At 39.1% G+C, this 21,034-nt stretch overlaps 1 protein-coding gene across 1 annotated transcript; it reads right to left on the reverse strand.

Moving 5' to 3' along the window:
- Positions 1 to 983: 983 nt before the first annotated feature.
- On the reverse strand, positions 984 to 1,922 carry LOC137502410 (uncharacterized). The gene has a single exon (XM_068229490.1). The coding sequence runs from the start codon at positions 1,920 to 1,922 to the stop codon at positions 984 to 986; it is 939 nt and encodes a 312-aa protein (XP_068085591.1).
- Between the last annotated feature and the right edge of the window lie 19,112 nt (positions 1,923 to 21,034).

Consider the following 21,034-nt stretch of genomic DNA (forward strand, 5'->3'; position numbering starts at 1 on the left):
TCACAACGCGCAGGTCGCCTATGGGAGTCGATTCGAAAGACCTGCATCTGGCGAGCCTAACTTGTTCTCGGACACTCCCGGCACTAAAAGTCATACGCCAATTCATTTCATCAGGATTTAATAAATTCGTTTGATTTAATTTAAACTTATAGAAACTTGTTCTCATTCTAATATAGATATGCTACTCTTCTCTTCCTACCCTGTAAGCCGCAAAGTTAATTTATGTTTGATACCCACTTGATTTTAACCCGTTAGCGACCATGTAGATTTAACGCCGGAGCCCGTAAGGTACGGTAGGGGGCGGGTGCAGTACTATGTTTTGCTGTTGTGATATAATGTATTAAAATTCAGGAAAAAGACCCAGTTCACTATCAAGGTCCATGGTGAAATATGGTTGTGTTGAAAGTGTTAAGTTGCAAGGCAAAATGAAGACATCCAAAATGTGTTCATTGTATTTTACCGATGATATTATGCTCATAAGTTAACATCTAGAAGAGCTAGGAAACATGATCTAAGAATTAAAAACTGCCTTTGCTAAGATTGGTTTGGAAATGAAGGGTAGGTTCCTCCAAGAGTACGCACTTAACGTTAGGACCGCCATAACATGAGAAAGAAATCATAAAGTAACAAATAGTTTGCACAAAGGTATTTACTGATATCCTGGGCACTACATACATATCAGCAAAACACAACTCAAATGGTAAAATAGTAGAAATAATATAAAATGTAAAATATGAGAAATGCGCGCTCTTGGAGGCATATGCCTGTAAGAGTGCGCAGTAGGTCCTCTATGAGTGCGCACCTAACAGGAGTCACATTTGAACACGCCAGCGCCCTCATAGCTAGAACAAGCATCATGCCACCACTGTTTACAGTCTTTACATTGAATCCAATCTTCAACTAAAGGTTCTTCATACTTTTCATCACATCCTGGGCAGAAGATACTGTCCTCAACTGGTGTGCATTTTGTGGAAGCTGTAGCATCAGAAAGCTTTTTCTTTTTTTGTAGACTTGCTGGATTTCCGTCCTTTCTCACTCGCGCTTGACGTGGAAGCCATTAACGCATTTTTAAACGAAGATCCCGTCATAACTTCGGACTTTTTACCTTTCCTCTTTCGTTTCTCTTCGTGAGTTGCTTTTGGAAGGGGGAGGAGAGTTGAAGGTGACACTATTTCCTTATCTTCTGCATTAGGCATATCAGCAATGACATTGTTTTCTTCAGGTTCTTCTGAGGGTGGAGGGCGGCTCGTAACGGCCGAAGGTTCGAAATCTTCATCTGAGAAAACATCCGGGTTGTATGGATAAATCCCCGTAGCCTTGAAAGAATGATTTGCTTTTTCAAGTGTTGCCACTCTTTCATAGGCAGAACGGAAAAGAGAGGAAAGATCCTTCAGAGTGATTGCTCTTCCAGGGTGATTGAACATCCACTTGTCACATTCAGTTGAAAAAGCTGATTTTAAGGGTCCGAAAAATCCTTTGTCAAGGGGTTGCAGCATGTGACTAGCATGTGGAGGAAGTGTTAGTAATGTAATGAACTTGTCCCTACAGAACATAACTGCATCCAAACTACAGTGCGAGATATGGTTGTCCATAATAAGCAGAACAGGATCTTCTTCACTTGGTTTAACAAATTGTTCAAAGTGTTTCAACCAGTCGAGAAAGAGTTCTGTGTTCATGTAGCCTGAGTCAGATATAAGTGGCAGGGTCCCTTCTGGGGCGTCTTGGTACAATTGAACATTCATTCTCTTTCGGGGGAAGATGATGGCAGGAGGAATGAAAATACCAGTGGGAGAAAAGCAACACACAACTGTCACCGTTTGACCCCTCTCAGCTGAAACAACCTTTGCAACATGCCGTTTTCCTTTTGGCGAAATAACTTTTGGAATGCGGTTAGGGACAGTGGAAATGGCACTCTCATCCATGTTGAATGTCCTGTGGGGAGGGATATGTTTTTCTTCTATTACTGTCTTCAAATTAGTGAAAAATCTCCGGCATTGTACTTTATTGAACCCTATGACTCTACCTAGACTGCACTTCTCGGGAGCGCGAAGTGCGAGGTGGTTTCTCTTGCAAAACCCATAGACCCAGTTTTTTCCAGCCATTTTTTTTTCATTGAAATTGTTGGCGATGTTGTTGTTCTTTGCGAATTGAAACGCAAGCTGCATTAGCTGCCTCCGTGTTATGCCGTAAAACCTATCATCCAAGTCCTTCACATGCTCTACTAACATCTGCTCCTGATCGGGGCTGAATATTGGCTTCATTCTTCCGAGAGATGTCGGAACAGTGCCCTGAAAATACAACGGATTAGTGAAATTCCTATGAAATGTGGACATTTAAGAGATAAAATAAAGCAGATACAAATGTTAATCAACTCTTTTTAACCTCAAGTGTGTACTTACAGCTTTCAGTCTTTTCCGTAATGTTGATTCGTTCACTCCAAGTGATTCAGCTATTTTTCTTTTACTCTCTCCTTTCTCTAGTCTTTCCCAGCAATCATTCAAAACAGCTTCGGTGAAAATAAGCTTTCGATTTGATTTTCTCTTATAATAAGACATTTTAACCCTGAAAAATAAAATGTCAAAGCATAAGACGAAGCTTAAACAAGTTGTCCTGTAAGAGCGCGCACTGACGTCCTACAAGAGCGCGCGCGCCCTCTTGCAGGACAATCCACTGCGCGCTCTTAAGGGCTCGGTAGTAGTTTTATATTTTACTCGGTAGATAGCACGAGCATGCAGGACAGAAGGTTGAACTGTGTCAATAACAAAGGTAATGAACTCTTCTCTCTTATAACACAAAAGATAAACATATCGAAGTCTTCCAGGGGTGTGCAAGTACTAACACACAGTTTCAGAATATTATACGAAAATGAGTGAAAACAGATTCTTACCTGTAACAAGAGCAGTAGAAATCACAAGGCTTCAGCGATACAGTACATGGACAACGGCTACACACAGTCGACTGAATACCTCATCACCGATATCGTACACTGCTGCCAACTTCGGAATTTTGAACTGCGCACTCTTGTGAGACCGCGCGCTCTTAAAGGAACTTACCCAACATTGGTAAAATGAAAATACTAAGCCCAGACAGTCAAGCACATAAAATGGAAAACCAATATATAGAAGCTGTCGATGAGTACATCTACCTTGGACACAAGATAAAACTTGGAAAAGACAACCAACGTGTAGAAATTCCTCGCAGAATAGGTATGAGTTGGATCAACACCTCCTAGATAATAAGGCCTAACAACAGCGTGGTGACGTCACGCTAAGGAGGCGATGGTAATGCAGGGAAATGCGGAACATCGTTAAACACAGACATGGTTTTAATATCTTTTGCCAATAGAATAATTTATTTAATAACCCTTTCAGACCTGAAAGAAAACTGGAGGTGTGAATTTTTGTTTGTACGTCAAGAACTGACTAAAATGCTCCTCAATACACATATTAATAGTTTATTTTACAAAATAAAAACTAACATCCGAAAAACAGGACCCACACAATTGTGCGTAACAAAATTCAAAACCTCGTTGTATCACGTACGATGGTGTAGCTTCAAAATTTACGTTCACTAAACAAAGTACACACTTCATTGAATATATTCCGGTATTCAGTAAAGCTTCTAGATTAATATAAACGCAGTAAATAAATACTTACTTTCGGCACTACTGCTTCCTGCCATCTCGCCGATCAACTGTGCTTTTTAAACTCTTCTTCCTTCGCCCTGGCGGTCAAGCGCATACTAAAATCAATTGAAATACACGCCACGTGTCCTGCACAATCACTGCAGTCCGGTGTAGCGCCGAAAAACATCAAATACGGTCAGGGATAACTAAAATACGAACCCGCACAATTGTGCGTACTCGGTCTGAAAGGGATAACAAATAGCGTTTAAATGTTACAGGATGTTGAATAATACTGTATTTATTACCGTATTTTAGTGACTCTGCCATTACAGATAAATAGCAAAAAGTTGTAAAACACGACATCATTTTGCAATGTTAACTTTCTTAGGCCGAATTGCTAACAGCACAACAGGATGTTACAAACATATTTCAATTTAAATAGACATTACACGATCTTGAAAGAAAACTAGCACGTATAATATTAGCATAAGCCTAACATCTAAGCTGATGTAGCATCACTGGCAGTATTTGCACATGAGCCTACCATGTTTCCTCCCTTGAAGTTCAGGTATGGTTTAATGAGAATTTCACCTACCATCGATGTTACCAATTTGTCATTCTGTTCGAGACCTTGAGCTTTATGTTTTATGTATTCCAGAAAGTATGTAAGTTTTTGTCCTAATATTGGACTACCATTCATACTGGAGCCTACTCTTTTAAAAGTATCGACATGTGGCAACGTTAAATTGCTGTCTCATAAATGTGTAAAAATCACACGGCGCAACAGCCCTGAAGGTCTTGGCCTTGGCTCTGCTCAGCCCGAAGGCCTGCAGATTACGAGGTGTCTTGTGTTCGGCAGGACGAATCCTCTCGGCCGTTATTCTTGACTTGATCGCTATCTCACCGTCAGATAGATAGCAAATGTAATCACGTAGGCTGAGTGGACCTCGAACCAGCCCTGAGATCTAGCTAAAACCCTGACTTGGCCGGGAATCAAACCCGAGCCTCCGGATAAGAGGCAGGCATTATATCCCTTCACCATTGGGTCGGGCATAAATTTGTAAACATGAGATATCAGACAGAAGGTTAAACAAATAACAAGAAAATCATACACATACTCCTTTATGAACTAAGAAATGTTTTAACTATGACTATTAAATTAACTGTATGGACATCATCCTCGGTGTTCAATTCACCAACTTGGACTAGAATTAACTTGAATCTTTCTACACATTGTTGCACTCATTCCTTGTAATGCAGCTATGGTGTTTAGCAACTAAAGAATATACCGCATTTATATTAGTAATTTTGTCCACATATACATTAGAAATATTTTATACTTTAATAAAACCCATGTAGAATAAAGGCCATGTCCTATTAGATGATTACATATGCTATGCAGTATGGTTGCCTTGATGTATTGACGCACACAGAAATTACTTACGTTCTCTTCATCACAGTACAACAACCATCAGGTGACAACATGTATATTGTACTTTTCAGCTGTGTAAGATTGTGGATTGAAATTCTGGGTATGAAATATGTACTATCTTCAATTGCTCTGTTTATTGCTCCTCTTCCTATTCACTTTCTTGCCTGGTTCTTCTCTTCACCTGCCAGAATGTGACGACAAGTATGATGGGCAGTTGGGAAAGACATAAGGCACTGCAGTCTCTGAGAGTCATGGTCTTGGAAGAGGAAGAGTTAAAAGTTTTTCCTGAGGATCAGTATCAGTTACTTCCCATAAAATATCACCGACTTTAAATGTCTGTGGCATACCTGTAAAATAATCTATCAGCGTGAGCGAAATTCATGCATTTACAGAGTGAATCGGCCTACACCAGCAGCTCTTGTAGGTGGTATGTTTTAATGCGTATAATAATAATAATAAAATAATACCGTTGAAATAATGTATCCCATGATTGTAAGCTAACATAACCTTATATCATTGAAGAGTAAATGTGCCTACATATCACCAGATGTTGCGTGTAGTTAAATACGTCATAGGCCTATGCTCATTATGATTGTGTGAGAATTAATTAATAATAGTTACTCACCATTGAGTTATTAGTAAATCTGTAGTCTTGTCTTGGAATTGCACGTAAACATATCTGCTGCATAACCTCGTCTTTCGTAAACTTAATGCATGGACTTCTTTATCACTGTCGCAATTATCCTTACAGTTGAGTACCCAACACATCAGTACAATTACGTACACCGGTATTAGCAATTGGCACCATTGCTATGTTATTACTGAAAAGGTTCAAGCTTGCCACCCGATCCTGACGTCACAGTATATTCCTAGAACGGTTGTGAGGTCGTATATCTAGGAGGTGTTGGTTAGATAGCATTACGAAAACTGAGGTTTATCCCGACCAACAAGGATGTTGTAATTCACCTGAAGACCAAGTTTTATAATACGTGCGTGCTGTCAGTTACTAGTTACGGTCTGGAAACGATGACTCTGACGAAGGAAAGCGCTCGCAAGCTTCAGCGAACACAACGAGCCATGGAGCGACAGATGCTAGGGATCAGCCTTATGGATAAGATCCGTTCAGAGGACATCAGGAGAAGAACGAATATAACATAAATCCTAGAGAGAGTAGCAAGACTAAAATATGGCAGTGGGTAGGACACATAGCTCGACAAGACTACAACAGGTGGACCTCTAGGACTGTTCACTGGAGACCATGGGAACAAAAGGGAGGGAGTGGAAGACCCCAGAAGAGATGACTCGATGACATAAAGCTGTTGGCTGGAACGCGCTGGTTCCAGGTGTCTCAAGACCGAAGACGATGAAAGCATATGAAAGAGGCCTATATCCAGCAGTGGACTGAAATAGGCTAGAAACGAAGAATAAGAATAAGTATACCCATGGAAAATAATGATGTTTACCATAAAATAAATTGTCGTAGAGGTCGCAGGGAAATTGGAATGGAGGTCAGAATAGAACCAATCGGAGAATGTCTGTACCTTGAATGTTCACCATTATGTAGATCTGTGCATTACGGTTGTTTTGAGGCAGATTTTGTCTTAAGTTTATTTTTGCAATGTAAAGTTATGTAGGTTTTTTCATGTATTTCATGCGTTATTATGTGTGTTAATGAAGTGCCACTGTGTTCCAATGTAGAATTTGTCATCTCTATTCGTGACAGAAAGTTTGGAATTATTATTATTAGTAAACTGTCCGTACGACAGCGTCAAGAAGTGTATTATGGTGAGTGTGGCTAAATAGAGTTTCACTGCCGTATTCCAGAAGTGTAGAATAGGAATCAGCGTTAAATTTACGTCATTTTCATGTCCGAAGACACAGAGTGTTTAGGAGCACAAAATGTAATCCTTTGGTAGTTCGAAATTAATAAAAATGTATTGACATTATTAATACATAATCATTAATAATAAATTGGTAACATAATTTATAAAAGTGAAAATAACTTTTGGAAGGATTTGGTCTAGTAACGGATGTTTTCAGATTTATGTTGAGATATGATAGTGCAAGATTCCCTTCATAAATTTTGAGCCCAAATGTTATTATGATTGGAAGTTTTGTCATGTTTCTGGAGTGTTATGTCTTTCCCAAACGTGAGCTTTCGCATAAATGTAATTTGGCGGCGGTGCTTTTTTTTTTTTTTTTTTCGAAGACACGTTGTTTATGGTCCAGGTTGTTGAAAGTCCCTGAGATACATTTTTGTAGTGATATTCGGGGCTTGAGAGTCCTATGGATGATGTTGGCTAGAATGCCGGGATTCGTACGGGAATGCCCAATGAATTGAGGACGGCGCGAGATATTTCGCGGGAATCCAGTGATTCAGATTTTATGTAAATCATTTTCCAGAAAGTAATTACAATTGTGTCTTTCAATATATCCTACAGACGCTTATTAAGTGAAGAGTAACTCCTCAGATCTCATTAGTGTGAAATTAAAATCCACCAGGAAAGAATGTTTGGGATTCATATCCGAATTTTTTCTTCGTTTTTAGGGCCGGTGCTACCATTTACTGGTAAAGCTGCGTGGGAGGTAAACTACCTGGGGTGTAAATCAGCTGGTACTTTGCCTTGCGTGCAACCACCTCCGCGCAAGCGCTAGGTAGCTACCCGGAGCTAGACACCGATATATGGGGTCGGCTAGACTAATTTTCAGCGACTTCTCGCTTTCGAGTGAGGTGCCAACTATCATTATATGTATGAAGCTCATTTCGATTGTCTTATTTTTCTGTGCTGCTAATGAGGGGAGTCTTCAGAGTTATGGACAACGATTTATGTCAAGCTTTCGTGATTTTAATCTATGAGCTTCAAAATCAATACCTAATTGGGATTAAAATCTCGAGATTACATTTCCTTACGCCAGTTATAAACTGTCATGTAAGGCAGCGTGTTGGAAGGTATTCTTGTAGTAGATTGGTCAAGTTATTCGTTCCGTAATAGCAGGCACGCAGGTTCTCTTCGTCTTTCTAATTTGCATTTAAAACTTTATTTTCGTTCCCTGCCGTTGTTCTTAACTCCTTTTTACGCGCTTCCATACTATAGGCCTACTAATATACACATGCGCATATCTTCCTTATGGACTTACTGCCTTTGAGCATTCTATCTGCAGGCTTCTGTGAATTATCTCCACGATTCTCTATTTGCAACTAGCTCAGTGACCTCGTTTAGTTCCACGTACTTCAATTTATTGATAGTGCATTTAATTCTAATGTTTGACTTTATGAAGATAAGTTGGAAGATACTGTAAATGTAAAGAACTAATCGGGATAAATATCCATTCATAGGAAGAGGAATTCGGGAATGGAATAGTTTCCAATTTATTTGAAATAATTTACGAGAAGACTATGTAAACAACTGATAGGGAATCTGCGAGCTGGGTGACAGTCCTATATGCTATGTGTTTGACTAGATACTCTAATGACCGAGCTCGATAGCTGCAGTCGCTTAAGTGCGGCCAGTGTCCAATAATCGGGAGATAGTGGGTTCGAGCCCCACTGTCGGCAGCCCTGAAGATGGTTTTTCGTGTTTCCCATTTTCACACCAGGCAAATGCCGGGCCACTTCCTTCCAATTCCTAGGTCATTCCTATCCCATCGTCGCCATAAGACCTATCTGTGTCGGTGCGACGTAAAGCAACTAACAAAAAAAGATACCGGTACTCTAATGATGACTGGAATTAATCATAACATCACTTTCTATGAGTAGCATACATATAAAGCATTTTCCTAGTAGAAATAATATTGTGATTAAACAGTCCGGTTCCATAGCTAAGTGGTTAGCATGCTGGCCTTTGGTCATAGGGGTCCCGGGTTCGATTCTCGCCAGGGTCGGGAATTTTAACCATCACTGGTTAATTTCGCTGGCACGGGGCTGGGTGTATGTGTCGTCTTCACCATCATTTCAGGTCGTCTACGTCGCGTCATGTCCTCGGACACTCTCGGCACTAAAAGCCATTTCATTTGTGTTTAAACATTTCAATGAAATACATTATTAACAAAAGAACGTATGAAAAGAGAAATGCAGATGAACACAACACTAAAAGTGAAAATTAAAAAATCGGCATAAACCTGCATGTTACGAGAACGTTTGGCGTAATTGGGTTACTTATACTGATTTATACCTGGTGTCTGGAAACTGAATCAGCTCATTTGAGATTATTTCCAAATAGGTTTTGATTTTATGTCCTTGTACAGTTTCTTTGTGAAAGCTTGTGTCCCCGATGCTGACGATGCGAGAGGCTAGTGTGACCGTTAAAACTCAAGGGAAGCATTAATGTTCAAAATCCTGCAATACAATATCGATCACCGTTACGGTATCATGCTTTTATCAATGTACTAAGCTAATTTAAGCTGTATGCCACCAGATATACAGCTAATTATGTTCGGCCCTTAACTTGTTCATATTATTACATTCGCTTTTCCGCACTAACTGATCTCATAGCTTGTGACGTCACTGTGAGCACACTTCTACAGCATGTTCAAAGCAATAACATCAGTAAGCGGTTTCCGGTCAACATTTTTTGGTGCTTTTTTTGCGCGTTCATTAATTTAATTTGTACGATGTGTTAGTCAGGTTTAGAATTTTCTTGTGTTTGTAAATAATTAGAGTGAAGGACATATATGATAGTGAATGTGTCCATCTCTATGGTGTAGTAGTTAGTGTGATTAGCTGCCACCTCCGGAGGCCCGGGTTCGATTCCCGGCTCTGCCACGAAATTTGAAAAGTGGTACGAGGGCTGGAACGGAGTTCAGTCGGAGTAGCGACGTGGTATACCTGCTAATCCTAAAAAGTGTTGAGGGAAGAACGTCCACTCAGCCTCGGAAGGTCAACTGACTAGAGGTGGGTTCGATTCCCACCTCAGCCATCCTGGAAGTGGTTTCCCACTTCTCCTCCAGGCAAATGCCGGGATGGTACCTAACTTAAGGCCACAGCCGCTTCCTTCCCTCTTCCTCGACTATCCCTTCCAATCTTCTCATCCCCCTGTAAGGCCCCTGTTCAGCATAGCAGGTGAGGCCGCCTGGGGAGGTACTGGTCATCCTCCCCAGTTGTATCCCCGACCCAATGTCTCACGCTCCTGGACACTGCCCTTGAGGCGGTAGAGGTGGGATCCCTCGCTGAGTCCAAGGGAAAAACCGACCCTGGAGGGTGAACAGATTAAGAAAGAAAGAAGAATAGAATAGGTTTGTCATCGCATTGATATTGTAGATTAGTGCCACCGGGATAGGGTTGGTGGAAAATATATTCGTCATGGTCGGCGCTATTAACTAGGATACTTGTATCGGGTAACCTAGCTGACACAGGATGATGGCAAATATATTCGTCGTGGTCGGTGCTATTAACTAAGATACTTATGTCAGGTAACCTAGCTGACACAGCATAATCGAAACCATATGAAACTCTACGTAACAGTTGAGCAGTTCGACACTGTCCAGAGGTAATTTTGTGCTGTTGTCCATGCTTGTACATAATAATTAGTGTTGGGATTAATATAGGATGACCAGATGAAAACAGATAAAAAAAAAAAGAGGACAAAAATATTTAAAAAGGAGGACAATGCCAGAAAAAAAGAGAACACAAAATTTCTCCATTGAGAGCCTGAATTTAGACATACATACAGTATATATATTCTAATTTTCACATATATAAACAAACTTTATCCATTTCTGTATTATACAGTAAATTTTTACAAAATTTAAACAATGAAACTAATGTAAACGCCTCGCTGGTACTTTTCCGAAGATTCAGTTGCCTTCAGGAGTTTTGTGTGTCTAATTTAAAGAAAGGATTTACCTCTAAATTCCTTTACATTATATTGAACCATGAAGAGGATTTTCAGGGATTCTACTTTGAAAGGCTTCTTATTATCAGTCCATTGTGCCGAGATTAATGAAAATAGTGCTTTTACATATGCATTGTGGCCTGGTATAGGAAGGAAGTTTTAATAACCCTAAACTACAATCAACTGACTTATGAGAATTGAAATACTTTGCCCAAGGTAACTTGTTAAACTCATTACTACTCTCATTCAGTTATTGAAAGATTCCACATCATCAATTGAAAGCTTGCAAGTACAGAATACATTTTTCAAGATTACAATAATCAGTATCACTTTTCAGTACCATCCATTTAAAACAGGCCTCTCTCAAATCTTGGTTATCTCCTGTCGCTTGTACATTAATATAGCAGTGTTCTGACAGGATATTGCTGGGAGAGAAGCAGCAAAATACAGAGTGGTAAATAGCGTCTATTATTACAATAAAATAAGCCTCTGTGGCTCAGGTGGCAGCGCACCGGTCTCTCACCGCTGGATACTGTGGTTCAAATCCTGGTCACTCCCTGTGAGCTTTGTGCTGGACAAAGTGGAGGCGGACATGTTTTTTTCTGGATACTCTGGTTTTCCCTGTCATCTTTCATTCCCGCAACACTCTCCATTTCACTTGTCAGTCATTTATCATTGCCCCAGAGGAGTGTGACAGGCTTCGGCAGCCGGCACATTTTCTATCCTCACAGCTAGATGGGGCCTTCATTAATTCCATTATTCCTGAACTGGTCGAAAGACTGGAAACAGGCTGTGGATTTTCATTGTCATCACAATACAAGGCATGCACAGAATAATTGTATGTACTGTATATCCATAATTACATTTCTATATATGGACGTGATACTGATGATACCAGTCGATTAGAGATGGGCGGTATTTAAGATAACAGTGTTCCAGCCTGGGAACATGTTACCAGACTAATATGTTACTCAACTAATCCTGTTATATTTGTAACAGATAGATGTTCTTCCTCAACCCTTCATTATTTCATTAGTCAGTGCATCATTCTACATTACTTGATAATTACTGAAGTTATTTTAATTCATTACAACTTAGCATAGTTCTTGATTGAATCCTGTGAGCTTACACTGTTCCACTGGAACGTGTTTTCTGCTGAGGTAACAACCGAAGCGCACATCCTAATAGGTTTCGTTGTTATTCTATGGAACATTGTTTCATCACAAGGAGATTTCTGTTGAGGTAACAGTCTGAGCTCTGTGGAACACTGTTCCATCGCAATGAATGTTCCGTCGAGAGTCTGTGGAACACTGTTCCACCACAACCGAGTATTACGTCCAGATAACAGCCACAGTATTATCATTTCTGAAGCGTATCATTATTCTGTAAAGTCGTAACATTTCGAAAGAACTCCGCTGAGGTTTACAGTGAATAAAAGGTCGAACACAGGTTAGCCTACATAAAGGCATATTTCTCAGTGAATGGCAATGTCAACAAATTCACTTTGTATGATATTCGTGATCAAGGCTGTTTTAAGTCTGCCAGGCTGAGTGGCTTAGATAATTGAGGCACTGGCCTTCTGACCCTAACTTGGCAAGCTCGATCCTGGCAGTCCTGTGGTATTTGAAGGTGCTCAAATACGTCAGCCTCGTGTCAACAGATTTACTGGCAAGTAACAGAACTTCTGCGGGGCTAAATTCTGCCACCTTGTCATCTCCGAAAACCGTCAAAGTAGTTAGTGGAACGTAAAGCTAATAACACTATTGTATTCGTTCTCAGTCTACAGTAACTAATTTCAAAATTCCCTATCTAAATCTGGTAGCCCATTCAAACTCAGCCTCTTCAATTTCTACCGGTACTAACAATGTAAGGAAGATGAATCTGCATCAATTAGGGCCTGCTATGCCATCAATTTTTAATGAAAATTTGGAACGGTCATTAGCATTATACCCACCGCATCCACAGGTGAAACCCCCAATCATCTCAATCACCACCACATATAAAATGCTTCCTAGATTCAGTTTTGTCCTATTTCTGTATCATATATTTTTATCAGCAGTAATTAATCGAAACCGTCACATCGCGGCCATCAGTGGAGGCGTTTCCGGTCATTTTCACACCCAATATACTATGCTACACGTGGCTGTGTGGTCAGAGCCCGCCCCTTCCACTGACAGCGCTGTATCACTCATCCGTCAAGATATCTGGTGCTTTCTAGTAACAACTTCGTTAAGTAATTTTTTGCTTTGTTAGTTTTGGAACATTTTATTTTTACATGTTTCTGGAACATGTTATCTCAGTGGAACTTGAATGTTGGAACATGTTTTTGGAAAACAACAGTTTAGCCCACCTCTACTGTTGATAAACTTAACCATAATAGGTATTTTATTTCATCCTGTATTGACTTGCCTAAATCAATTAAAGAAACTATTTAAAATAGCTTATGTTGGATCCACGTTGTCAATACACTTTAAATGATTGAAAATTATTCCTTGATTTGACATCACTGATATTTTCTGAAACATATATGATAAAATAAACAGTTTTCAATCATTAAAAGTATATTGACAGGGTGGGCCCAACATAAACTATTTTAAATAGTTTCTTTAATAGATTGATGATGCTATCGCATAATGAAGAATACTTGTAAAAACAAAGTACCATAATAAAGAAATAGATTACCCCAAAATAAGCAAATTCACTAAAAACAATGATATTTTGGGTTTTTAAATATCCATCCAGACCCCAGACAATGGTCTAAATAAGGGAACATGTCTGGATAAAATAAGACACCTGGTCACCCTAGATAAATATAGGTTATTGATGCAGATTTGGATTTATTGCAATTTAGCGAGCACGAATTGACACTTCGGTGGAGAGATTTTATTTAAGAATGACCCCCATTTTATTGAGATAGATTATTTTATTTTAGCTGTTTTCAATAACATACTGGAACTTTAGTTACTATGATCACAATTAGTAATCATGCACAGTTCTTCTTACATACTTTCATTAAAAACAATTGAAACTGTTCACAGCTTACCCTAAAAAATAAACAATGCCATACAGCAATGTAAATGTTAACCATTTCAATGAAAAACTCTTTTTAGTGTCATAAATTATTTTATTTGAAACACACCTGTATTTACTACAAATAGTTCTTTCCATGTAAACTCATTTCATTAAGATCATAATAAATTATTCAAGTAATCTTGGGTGATAAACTCGGAATTAATCTGAAAGTTAGTTTTCCTTTTTTCTTGCTGAAGGTTAACTTAATTAATTGTGAGTAAACTTTGCTGTTCAGTTCTTAGAACATTAATCTTTGTTGTTGGACATTTTCATTATTTAACTTTTTTTAATGGCATCAGATTATGGTACAAGTGATATAGTTATAAATCAATGATCTTCAATCATTTGATGTTAACATCTGAGAGCTATATTTGCCATCAGTATAATTAACTTATTTTAATATCAGTAAGTAGTAGTGATCGCTGGTGGCTATGATCATTACTGCAGCTTGCTGGTTCGAGTCCCATTGGTCAAAAAAGAAAAAAGTCCTCATCAGAATGTTGACCAGCAAGGTAGGGGAGGTGAGGGTATACAATGTCTAATCACTAGATTGCATGCCAATTCTGAACCTCTCTGCAGTGCTCATATGGAGCTGTTGATGACGATTCATTCATCAGATGAGGATGTTAAGCCTTGAACAGACCCCTTGGTGCTATTTGACAGGAGTAGGCTATGTGGAGACACCAGGTTTTCACCATCTCCCTTCCCATTGATCATATATCATGTCATTCATTTCATCTCATTAACTCCTCTGATGAGATTGATGTCAGGAAGGGCATCTGGTCATAAAAACCCGCCACGAGAGATTCATCTCACCTCATACCTAACCCTGTAGAGAAATGGGACAAGGGCTAGACAAACAAGTAAATAGTAGTGATCTGTCGACAATAGAACTGGAGGTTTCTCCGATTCAATTAAGGGTCGAGATTTCTTTGGTATTACATTAGTCGACAGCCTTTATTCTACACATACCCACAGATGTTGCAGGTACAGCTGGGATGGCCGATGAAAAACCAATGTCTAAAATGGAAATAGGTAGAAACATCTGAGATGTGAAAGTAACCCCAGAAGAGAATCTCGATGGTGACCGCAGACTATTATTTGCTACTCAGAGGAACTGTCAAGAGCACAAAATACCAAGCATTAATTAATGAGCAACTACGAGACAGCAGAAGTGAATGAAAGAGAATTGGAATGAGAAATATTCAGACAGTCTTAAGGAAAAGCGTGTTCCAAAGAAATTAAGGGACAAAGCAAAATAAATAGGAACTGGAAGCAATGAAAACAAAATTAAAAAATTGGATCAGACATAGAGAAAACTAAAGTTTCAAACAGAAAATTAGCAGAGAGGAGAGAGAGAGATAATGGATTAGGAATAGGGTTACCATATTCTGAAACCCCAAGGTGAGACACCCTAAATGGGATTGATCAACATGCTCTTAGGACTGCCGAATGAAACATTAGTTCAATTTTATATTGTCATATAGCTATATTTACATAAGAAAGAAACACAGTAAAATATTTCTCACTGGACTGAATAATTTTTTAACAGTTCCTTTTTACAGAATCAACTGGCTGTTATTTCTCTCCTTTGTGCGCTGTACCTGTGTTACGAAGAACAACCTCTCAACTCAAGCATTATGGGCTTGGCACTGCAAAGAAGAACTGCACAATTTTAAGAAATTCACTACTTTTTTTTTCACTATTACACGACTCAATGTACTTGGACCTTTTCTTCTGGCTTGGTTCATATTTTTCATTACATGAGGCTACGAATTTTCTTAAATTTGAAAATTGATCAAAACCCTTTTCATAATCAATTTTAATATTTTTATTCAAAAAAAATGTTACTATCGCACCTATCTCTAAGGTAGCTAAAAATATTGATACATCGATTGTAAGCAATGTAAATCAATATTTTTGGTTTTACTAGCATAACAAGTTGATTGTAAGCAAATAACAAATGGAGCAATTCAATAAACGATATAAAAAATATGTAACTTGTTGACGATACAAGATGAAAATAAAAATCAAGCAATCTTACTTCTCAAAAATAAAAATTGTGGATATCAGCAGAAATTTTTTTTTTTTTTTTTTTTTTTGCTAGTTGCTTTACGTTACACCGACACAGACAGGTCTTATGGCGACGATGGGACAGGCAAGGGCTAGGAGTGGGAAGGACACGGCCGTGGCCCTTAATTAAGGTACAGCCCCAGCATTTGCCTGGTGTGAAAATGGGAAACCACGGAAAACCATTTTCAGAGCTGCCGACAGTGGGGCTCGAACCTACTATCTCCCGAATACTGGATACTGGCCGCACTTAAGCGACTGCAGCTATCGAGCTCGGTATAGAAATCTTACAAATGTGCATGGATGCTACATTAAATATTGAAAATACGGACATGTCCACATTAATGTGGATGTATGGTAACCCTAATTAAGAATGAAAAATTTTATTCAGATAAAAACACTGATATTGTTTGGCAATTTTAAACGAATGATACTTGACAGAATAGAAAGAATATAGCTGGAGGGAGATGTGGAGAGCTCCAGACCAAGAGAAGGTGGTGGTGGTGGAAACTAAACAGAGGAGTAGAACAGAAACAGGTTGAAAATGAGATGATCTACCCAAACCGGCAGACATGGACGAGGCCAACATAAGGTGGTCCACAGTAAAAAATGATGATGATCATATATGTTTATAAATACATTCTCATAATGCCATTTTCTGTTTGAAGTGTAACTTTAAGACAGAATATTTGTATATTTCAACAGTGCATACATCATCGAACGGCCCAGCTATTATAACACTACCTTTCGATTAGGACCAAAATTATGAATTCCACTGAAATGTGTGCGGTACAACATACAGCTCCCTTCTCATTGCTTGAAAGACATTGACAGTATTCTTGTGGATGACATAAATATGCATATCCATGGATAATGGAGAATTTCTTCAGTAATTGATAGACTATTTTCAAAATACTGAGTAGTAAGTGAAAAGTAGCCACGTCAGATGGATCGACATTTGATGGCTGGTGGAGGCTGATGACTTTTTACGCTGATAACTGTCCATTCTCCCAAGGACAGCAGGTGGGCCAGAAGCCAAGACGTATTGGTCATATGCGTTACACCTGCCCATAAAGTTGCATGGCTTAATTTGGTCGACAGTGTAACCAGGTGGAATTAAGTCACTAACACCAGTACAGCCTCTGATGACTAATTGCCTTTGGGGTTCTGAAACATAACAAACAAACAAAAAAACAAATTGACTCCTCTGTTTGGCAGTAAAGACAAGGACTCACCCTCCTTTCTATAGCAGACAATAGTTTAAAATGAAGGTTAATGAAACCTAACACCATCCCTGTGCATGAACCATGAGATGAGCTTTACACCTAGAATTTCATATTTCTCATCCTTAACTTTCTCACTGCTTACAAATTCTCCTTTCACCATGCTCCTTTTGAATATATCCTGTCTCTTAGATAAATACTCCAGTTCTGGGAGAAAATTTCTCCTTCCATAACATCACTTCTTAGACAAATTACTTAATTATATTCCTTTCCTTACCGTAACAATTTACCACTAACATTTTATGGCATCCTTATGTGACTTCCATCACCCTGTACACTCATCAACTCTCCATAGCCCACCCCATTTTTCCGTATATACCTCCCTATAACCGTTCAAAGCAAATCTCACCACTGCGATTCTAATGAAAACCAGCTGTGCATAGATCCCTATCTTCTACCCACCCATTAGGATCAATAAATCTCACTTATATTTTCCCAAATACCCACTCCATAGTCTCATTTAAATCTCCAATCACCTTCCAGTCAGTAGCCCTCCTACACAATATCCCACTGACAACGCAGTATCCGCTCCCTTAAACAACTTCTCTGCTACATTAATCAGATCCTGCACCAGCTGCTGGGGAATGGGAACCTACCTTACATATCCAAATATTAAGATTAGCAACATACTTTTCAGTTCACCTCGTAAACCTGTGTTAAATATTTCCTCCGCCAATCCGATTGCACCAACGTTCTTTACATAACACGAAGAGCATCCCCGATTTTTAAAAATGACTTTCAAGGCCACAGATCTTAAAATCTCAGGAATAGAACTAGCTTTTGAGTGGTTAGGCCATGTGCATTTGCAGACTTTCGCCCAGACGGCAGGATCATGCAGTTGATCTGCCACTGCTAAGCAGAGCCAATCCAACTGATGAGCCCAAATGGCACATCTGGGCAAAACTCTGCAAACACACATGGCTAATGACCCAAAAGCTGACTCTATTCTCGAGATTTTTAAATCCCTGATATTTTTCTGTATAATTAAGATAAACCCTCTATATGTAATGTTGTGATTATTTATGTTATAAATATCTGTAGAAATCTGTATTGTTTCGTAATCAAGAGGGGGACTCGTTGCTTAGGCTGAGGGCTGAGTCAGCCCATTCTATTACCAGCACAAGCTGAGACTTCCTAAATGGATGTAATAATAATAATAATAATAATAATAATAATAATAATAATAATAATAATAATAATAATAATATATTTCATGAGACACTTGTGAGGGTCTGCACTCCACAAGCATGTGAGATTCCTATTCACTAAAACCCACACACTCTTTTCCCACGACGTATATCTCCGCCCCAGAATCACTCTCGCATTACTTCAGGGTGGTGTCGTGCTAATTTCTCAGATTTCTTCTTCCTTTATTTCTCCTTACTGCTGTTCATGAGCATTCATATCCCTCTTTTTCTGACACAGGATGCTTTCTACATATACTGCTACCTGATCCCAAGATTCTTGGTTTTGTAGCATCACCTGCACAACTCTCCTTGCTCAGTATCTTAATATTTTCTCTGGGTTGACCAATGATAGCATACAAAAAATGTGTGAAATACATCGTCTACATTATTGCAATAAATACACACCGATTCAGTCGCTCTACCTACTCTACACAGAAATTACCGGAAGCATCCGTGAACCATCATTAGTTGCGTAATATAAAAGTTAAACTCACCATGAGCTCGGGCAACCAAATCAGCTAGACGTGATATCAGCCACTTAGTCCATTTTCTTCAAGGATCTTCTTCCCATCTTTGCTGCTACCATTCCATTCGCTGCCTATAAGCTAGCTCCTTAGCATGCTTCTTTCCAAGCTCCCCTTGAGTTCGCGAAACTTCCTGTCTCTCTAAGGCAAGTAAATCAATCGGTGCTACCGTAAGAACCGCAGGTTTGGATACTGTAATACACAAAGCCGATCTCCACTGTACCGCAGCTATCCTTCACCGGTATTTTTCAAACTTCAGATATTCAGCTCAGACTTCAGCACCATATAGAATTGTCGAGTGAACTATCGACATCAGAAGTCATCGTTTGCTGGACACTGGACTTTTAACGTTGCTCATTAATCTACTCAGCGCAATCGTTGTTTTCACCGCCTTATCTTTCACCTGTTTGGTATGATCCCAAAATGTAAGTTTGGTATCAAGTATCACTCCGAGGTACTTTATACTTCTAGATGTTTCGAATTCTACTTGTCCAATATTCATTGGAATAACGGTTGTGATTCTTTTTCTTTTCAAGAGAACTATCTCTAGTAGTTTATGATCTGCATTTGTAATCTGTGATTTGCCATCCAATCTTTCACCAGTCGCATCGTTTGATTTAGCTTAAACTGAGCCAACTCCAAATTTTAAGCAACTATCAAAACAGCTATATCATCAGCATAGCCCACTAGCATCATGTCTTCCAGCATCTCTAACCTCAACAATCCATCATACACAATGTTCCACAGACTTGGGCCGGGGATGGACCCTTGTGTTGCACCAGCTGTGAGGCGTTTCACTCTATGCCCATCTTCTGTGTGATATACTAGAGTATGATCTTTTAAATAATTAATCATTATGCGCATGAGATACTCTGGTAGTTTGAAAGTATTTTGAAGCACTTTGAATATGTCATTCTACCTTATCAAGTTGAAAGCATTCTTACATCCAGAGTCACAAGGAGTGCCACTTTCGAGAATGATGGTTACCCATTTGTGTACTTTTCACTGTATTCAACACTTCCCATACTGCATTGATTGTCGAATGTCCTCCTCGAAAACAAATGTTGGCGATCAAAGAGATCCCCAGGTAGTTGAATGGCTGAAAGTATTCTTGGCTGCAAAAGTTTCTCTAAACCTTTTCCAGCAGTATCCAGCATACATAAAGGCCTATAACCCCCAGATTTCCTTTTCCTTATTAAAACTAGCCAAGCTGTTTTCCAGCAAACACTAAAAACCCCCAATAGCAGGCAGCTATTGTACATTTTCAGCAGTAGTTATGGACAGAAATCTGCTATCAGCTTTAGTATCTCTGCTGGAATACTACCTGGTCCCAGGACCTTTTTATTTATAAGGGACCTAATCACACTCATCAATTCTTCTCGTGTAAAAAGTGGTACATCAACTATGAAATCATCATCATCATCATCATTATCATCAGACCTCTCAGGATGATCTGGAAATAATGTATCTACAATGTCCTTCATTGAATTTGAATCCATGATCGGGTTCGAGAAACTTCCATGTTTCTTCATAACGATGTTGTATCCTAAACCTCATGGATCGTCATCCACTTCCTTAGCCATTTTTCTCCCATTTGTCAACTTTACTCTTTTTGATAGCATTTCTCAGTTCTTTCTTCACCGACTTATACTCAGCTGTGAGTGAGGTGTCTTCTTGGCTGACTTGTGCTCTCTGTGCCCTCCGTCTAAGTTGCAGACGTCTTCTCTGGTCAGCAATATCTTTGGTCCACCAATACGCTGAACACTTCTTGTTTCATAATGTATTACGAGTCATGGACAGATCAGATGCTCTCCAAATAAGCTGCATGGTGAGTTCAACATGTTTCTTGGCTGCTTCTTTCCCTTTATAACAACGAATTTGTTCTGTTATATTATCCATTTCATTTCTTAAGACAGCAAGAAATTTTTCTCTCTCCATACTTTCTATATTCCACCGTGTTGGTTTATACGATGTAGTATTCATCTGTGAAGTTTCAGGAAGAACGTGCAA

Source organism: Anabrus simplex, chromosome 10 (assembly GCF_040414725.1).
Source record: "Anabrus simplex isolate iqAnaSimp1 chromosome 10, ASM4041472v1, whole genome shotgun sequence".
NCBI lineage: Eukaryota > Metazoa > Arthropoda > Insecta > Orthoptera > Tettigoniidae > Anabrus > Anabrus simplex.

Coding starts and splice junctions, on each gene's coding strand:
- LOC137502410 (XM_068229490.1), bottom strand. CDS start 1,922: ATGGATGAGAGTGCCATTTCCACTGTCCCTAACCGCATTCCAAAAGTT.